Genomic DNA, 6,734 nt, shown 5'->3' with positions numbered 1-6,734 from the left:
GCTACAAAGCAGCGTAGGCCACCCTGACAGTTGAAAAATCAAAATGTCCCTCTTCAACGAGTCCTTTTACTAAAATTGTCTGTAGTTACAATCCACTTTCCCCCCAGGCAGGATAAGAGCTAAGAACGTCTTTGTGTAAACGCGAGGGCTCAGGAGTTGGTGTCAATTAGAAATCCGGGGATTCATCTCATGGTGAAGGAGCAGCGGTGAGAAATGTGCTGCTATAAAGCTCATTTTGTCTCATTTTTGCATAGGTACCTGGCTCCTTGCTCTGCCTCTTTGGGTTCTGGTCCTACCAGCAGTCAAAGTGCAGTTATTATGGGATTACTCTAATGGTGTGAAGTGAAACTGGTGATTCAGTCTCTAAATAACATCAGGAAACCTCCCCTTGCAGGTATGGCCCTTGGACAGCTTGGGCACTGTTGGGAGCGCTTCCCTTACGGTCTGTGGTGATTTATATGGGTTTATTTAGCAAGAACCTAGTCTGCTTACGTGGGGTTTTTTAGTTGTTCGTTGTATAACTCCACCAGTATTTCTAGATTGGCTTTTCTTGGCCTTTGTATCACTGCAGCCAGTTTGGTGGAGGACCTTAATTTGAAAGCCTGAAGTGCTGCTGAGCTGGGGTGTGGTGGCGAGTGGTGTTTCATCTGGTTGTTAAAGTCTGTTGAACAGCAACTAGATAGAAACCAAATTCTTCTTCTGAACACTTCAAATACTTCTTCAAATGCTGTCTGTATCGTATATGCAGATAAAGAGCTGGGAAATCAGTTATGTTTGCTGAGATTCAGATGTTCCTAGTGTCAATTTTTGAGAAAACAGGGTGAGCATTAAGATAAGTAACTTTGCTAAAGCCTTGCTAAAGAGATTGTTTCTTTATTATTTGTTTGTTTGATGTTTATTCCACATAGTGGTTGTTGTAACTAGTTCACTTCTCATGTTTGGTCGTCATTTGCTTGTTGGAAGCCTCCTATCACAGAATTAACAACAGAGGGTGTTTAATAGCTAGGGTTATTTACATCTTTATTCTAAATGTTAGTGCGCCTGAATACCTGTGACAGAAACTTGCCCTTTTTATCCACCCTGCCAATTGGACCTGAAGCTTTGATTATGTGTTACAGACTCCAGTTGTCCAGCTCTAATGAGAGATCCTATCCAAGATACCCATCTCATCAGGTTTAGATGATCTACAAAATGCTGTGCTATGAAATACTCCCGTTCCCTGCCCTGGGAGATCTAATTCCAGATAGGTTTTGAGTGATATAATTCAGAAAAACTGTATTATGAATCACAGAATATTAGGAGTTGGAGGTTAAATATGAGGCTGAACCATGGGTGATGATGGATCTTCAGCTCTTACTAATGAGAATTAACTGCATCCTTCCAAAAAGAGGGAGCAGTTACACGGATGGCTCAAAAGATCCACAAAGATACCCACAAGTATTTATCTGCCTTGACTAAGGATGATACATCCAAAGAGATTTTCTGTCTCTGCCTTAAGAAGAGGAATTGTTAAAATCTCCGAGGTGTTTTGGTGTCTCTGTGTTTGGGAGCCATCTGTAAGTGATGCATCCTCTGAGAGTGAAGAGATGGGAATTTAGGAGGTGGTCTCAGGTGAAGTAATGGAATAAATGTGAGCGCTCTAAAGGACAGAGAAAATGGGTGTTTGTGAAGACCCGAGTTGAAAATAAAGGCAGCCATAAAACCAAGAGGGGGAGAAATCCCAAACGAATCCATGTCACATCAGTTCTGCCCATTTGTGTTCTTAACTTTGAGTTTTCTGTTCTCCTGATGTCAAATAAGGAGCTGCCTGGTTTTGAAGAACATCGGCTCGTGTGCTTCTGCTCTCCTTTTTGATTCAGTTGTCCGTCCGCACGCACAGTATTGGGGTTTTTCTGCTTAGAAATGATAACAAGAAATGCAAATATCCCAAATTCATTGGAAAACGTGAAGCAACATTTAAATTCTGGCCATGAGAACGTGTTCTTTCACAGCCTCTTCAAAGGAGCCCGGCACTGCTTGTTTCATGGCTGTTTGCTGAGAGCTCCTTAAATTCCTGTCGGCCGATAAATGAATACAAATGATCTCCAGAGCAGGTTCATGTAACTGGTGTCTAACGTGCAGCATTTGGCCCGTCAGCGCCAAAACACTGGGGCTTAGTTTTGTATGGCAGGTTGGGTACTTTGCTTCTCAAAATCCCTGATTTTTGGTACAATGGGAAGGGCCTGGATGACTGTTCCTGTTCCCAGTGAGGATTGAAAGGGCACGTCATGGTGGTTCTCCAGCTGCAGAAATACATGTTATAAATCTATGTATATATTGTGGATTATCTGTTCACCCTCTGTTACATATTTCACAGGCAGTGCTGCGGTTGGCCAGCTTTGGGAATGAGCAACTTAAAATGAGCTTTTGCTTTTGGCCTTAGTATTATACAGGTAATACCGAGCAGAATTTGGCTTAGTTGCATGCCCTGTATCCAAAACCAGCCAAAAATATCTGTAGTTGATAGAGACTGCTGATAGCTTACTAGGAAACACCATTCAGGGCATCAAACTTGCTTTGTGTTGTAAAGCTGCGCCTTGCATCATGTAATATTCAATGTTTTTGGACTTGGAGCTGGAAGTCGGGCGCTTTTATCCATGCATGGCTTAATGCAACCGTTGTTGGATGCAACAAGGAATAAGAAAGACAGGGTTTTAATAATCTCCTTGAATTTTGGGGAGTTACAGCGTATGGATAACGATTTCTACTCCCGTCCTCAAACCTACCACGTGTTGTTTAGATGGATCTAATGCATTAAGTAAGTGATGTAGTGCCCAATGCTGTGGTTCTCAGTCTCCTTGGGGATGCTCTGTGTCCCTCTTCCTCCTCCCATGGCTTTTCCCCTTTCTTTTGGGCACAGCCGAGCGCTCTACGTGGTCGCTAATTGCAGATAATGTAGTGCTGACACTTTGGGACGTATCCGGAGGTGCTGTTCACCCCCGGGACGACACTGCTATCTTGAGACACCGATACCGTTCTGCTGGCGTAGGCTCGTTTAGTGATGAATTGCAGGAACAGCAGTTCAAGACCTACAGCGTATTAGGGAAAATGAATCCAGTGAGCAGCGCTCCCACGGCGCCGCAACAGCGCTTAAAAACACTGATTTTCTTAAAGGCAGAGCAATCTGATTAAGTGATTTATCTGTTGTTTTTATTCCCCAGCAGCCCGTTATTTGTATTTGTTTCTTGACATATCTTCTTGTAAAGAATTCAATATACATAAGAAAAGCAGGCGAGTGCCATAAATACAGAGTATTTTCTGGTTGAGCAGATGGAGGGCTTGTCCGTGCTACAGTAAGCAGAGGCGTAGCTGCTTTTAATTTCTTGCTGTAAACTGACCTAATGCCCAATGGTTGTAAAAGGAAGTAAAGGCCAATACGCTAAAATGGGGGATATTTGTAACAGCGTGCGCAGCGGTGGCAAAAACGCTGTGGAGATGAATGCGGTTATGGGTAAGAAGAATCCTAATAAAAGCTGCTCTGGAAATGGTTGTGTGGTGTGAGGGAAACGGGCATGAAGACGGATTTGGTGTTAATGATGCGCTGGGGCTTGTTTGGTTAAAGCGTCATTAAGGCGTTTAAATTCTCTTTTCTGCACCACAACTTGTGTGCGAAGGTTTCCCAGTTTGTGGGGTGTCTTTAGGTGGAGATTTCACCGTTGCTGGGGAATTTGTGGCGGGGGAAGTAAAGGAGTGCCGAAAAATGGGCTCTTTTTGGTCCAAGACGGTGTCATTGCAGACTGGTACCCAAGTCTGTGTGTTTGAGGCAGGGAAGAGTCTGAAAAACGAGGTTTATGGATGTGTTTTAGGGTTCATCTAGGCCATAGCTCTGTCAGGGTGAAAACCGCAGGATTATTTAAAGATAAGAGCAATTATCCATAGTTTGGGCCAGACCCCTTGTGCTGAGGACGGGGATACGCATCTCATGTGTCCTACATTAAATGGGTCTGCTTGTGTGAGGATGAGGAAGAAATAAGGATTTTCTGCACCAATTCCCTTGCAGTTTCTGTAAGGGAAGTCACTCAGAGCAAAGCTTTTTCCGAATTAGAATTTAAAACACCTAAAAATCAGAAAGTCTGTGTTGCTTTCAGCTAGATCAAGCAGCTTCCCAGGCTGCAGGTGCCGGATCTGACAAGGTATGCTAAAAATACGAAACCCGGCTGTAAAAGTAAGCGGAAAACGCTAGGGCTGTGTTGACAACGTTGTCCAACAGCTCAGATGATTTTTTAATGAAAAAACATTCGGAATTGGTAGGATGAACAAGATGTTTTCTGCATTCCTCGAGTTGAATTGCGACTCCGAAGATGAAATTAAACCACGGTGCTGCTTCACGTAGCAAGAGCTACCGGTTCCTAATTGTAAACCCCAGATTTCTTCTGACAAATTAAGGTTTAATTGCAGGACTATTTAAAAACACACAAACATTTTGAAGCGCGGCCACTGAATGAAGATGAGCAAACTAAGGCGAGTAAGCCTGAAAAATGCTGGTGGAGTTAATGTAAGAGATGGGTTGAACCGTGTAGGTAAGGAATAAAGGTTGGTTTGTGTTTCAGTAAATATTTGTGGTGCCTTACAGGTTGGTTGAAGTAATGTGCGTTAGGGATAAACAGGATCCTGTATCTTTATGCTTGCGTTGGTCACGTGTAGAGCAGTGTAAATGCTGTACAGAAGACTTTGATGTTCAGAGTTACTCCATTTCCCTCTGAAACACCATTAAACATGCAGAAGGTGAATGCAGACAAGATTCGTCTGCCATTAATGGAATTATATTAGCAGCTGTAATAATATCCCTTAATCTCGAGAAGGTAAGACTCTTACAGAATTAAGGTTTTTCTGCTGCTTTTCATGCCACACGAGGTATTATGGTTAATACAAGTTGCTGATGTGAAAGCATCCTCGCTAATCCTGTTTGGAGAGCGGCTCGCTCTGTGCACGTTAGAAAAGGTACAAGAAAAGATATCGCAGGTCCCTCGTTAAATAACTCCTTAATGGCATCCTAGGACACGCGGATACCAAATGTGTGAGCGCTGCTGGCGGGTTTCCCTTGGTCTCGCCTCTAAAGCAGCAACCTCGGTCCGTGTGAGCAGTGCAGTGTGTAACGTCTTGGTGTGGCGCAGAGGAACGCGCGGCGCCGGCTGCAAATTAACGTGAGCAAATACAGGGGCAGGACTTTCTAGGAAAGGCATTTAAACCAGCGTATACCCATTTAAAAAGCTTCTACTCACCCTTCTCTGTGAGCTTCTCCTTTCTCTAGCTCCTGTATAACACCCAACAGCACTTTAATGGTTTCCTGACTCGAGCTGATCAAATTTTCCATCATCTGAAGCTGCGCTTTCAAGTCCACAACTTCGGTGTGAGGCACGATTTGTTGGCATTCCTCGCTCACCGCCACGGCCGCCCGGCACGGCTGGTTCTCCTCCATGGCAGAGACGCTGATCTGAAGGGGCTGCTCGTTACATTCGGCGGCGGGGCACTGCGCCCGCGACGGGCAGGCTCGAGCATCTCCCGCCTGGGGCTGAACCCCGTTCAGGTGCACCGTCCTCTTTCTGTCCTCCTCGGCTGCCGGGCACGGTGACCAGTCGCTTTCAGGGCCCGTGAGGTCGGGCTGCGAAGCGTTCGAAGCGGACGCCGGTAAATAAACAGTGGCCACTTCAGTCTTGAAGACCCTCCCATGGAGGGGCTGGGCGGCCTCCTCGCTCCCCAGCCTCCCCAGCGCCTGTTTCCCTCGGCCTGGCTCCTCCGAAGCGGGGTCGGCCGAATTTGGGAGAGGAGGAGGAGGCGGCTCTTTGGGAGAGCTGTGCAAATCGCTGCCTTGCCAGGCCTCAGCCCCATCGTCGCCAGAGCCTGCGTTGGCGCGCTCGTTGATGTGGGAGATGAACTCGGCCGTCTGCAGGCTGCCGGCCTTCCTGCCCCACTGCGCGGCCTCCCCGGCGCCGCCGCCGTCCTTCTCGATCAGAAACCCGTTGTTTTGACCCTTAAAGGTATCGACGGCCGAGGCGCTTTTCAGGATATTCCCTTTTTTGCGGTCCAGAGGAAAAGTCTGGTAACACTTCTTCAGATCGGGGGAAGTCTGGACTCCTGTGCTCTTGGTGACGTTGGGGATGGACCTGCGGGCGGGCACCGTCATGTACTTGCGGTAGGCCGTTTTGTAGGCGATGGCCTTGGCGTCTCTCCGGTCGGGGTCCTGCGCGGCGCTGAGCTGTCGGTCCCTCTGCTCGTTCTGGGCCTCGCAGATGTCTTTGAAGCGCACCTGGAGGGCCTTGTTGCGTTTCTTGATCTGCCGGTTGGGATCCAGGGCGTATTTCATCTCCAGCGCCAGGGAAGCCGCTGGCTCCACTTCGCTTTCCGAGGCGGTGAGTAAGCATTTGCTGGGCTCCTTACTCACCATGATGCCTGCATGCAAATAAAAAAAGAGGTCAAAAAGCCTCACGTCACAACCGAAACGCTGCTTTCCCCCCTTAAAATCGCAGTATTGGAGGTAACTTCCTCTGCTTTGACTGCTTGATTCCCCTAAATCACAGTCCTTCCTGTGAGACTTCACTGCAGTGCAACAGGGGCTCTCGGGAAGCAAATAATCTGAATTTACTTGGTGGTCGAAGTGTCTTTGTGCAAATAAAGCAACGTTTAGAGCACTGGCCACCCTTAATGCAAATATTTAGGAGCAAGAAGCATCCAACTGGCGTTATTTTTTATAGCGC

General features: G+C 46.7%; 1 protein-coding gene across 1 annotated transcript; it reads right to left on the bottom strand.

Moving 5' to 3' along the window:
• Window positions 1–5,257: 5,257 nt before the first annotated feature.
• FAM196A (family with sequence similarity 196, member A) lies at window positions 5,258–6,424 on the bottom strand. Its single transcript, XM_010183020.1, has one exon. The coding sequence runs from the start codon at window positions 6,422–6,424 to the stop codon at window positions 5,258–5,260; it is 1,167 nt and encodes a 388-aa protein (XP_010181322.1).
• Window positions 6,425–6,734: the final 310 nt, after the last annotated feature.

The sequence above is a fragment of the Mesitornis unicolor genome, unplaced genomic scaffold, assembly GCF_000695765.1.
Source record: "Mesitornis unicolor isolate BGI_N332 unplaced genomic scaffold, ASM69576v1 scaffold41844, whole genome shotgun sequence".
In the NCBI taxonomy this organism is placed as follows: Eukaryota; Metazoa; Chordata; class Aves; order Mesitornithiformes; family Mesitornithidae; genus Mesitornis; species Mesitornis unicolor.
The sequence above is the reverse complement of the archived record's forward strand: the minus strand, read 5'-3'. Positions and strand labels throughout refer to the sequence as shown.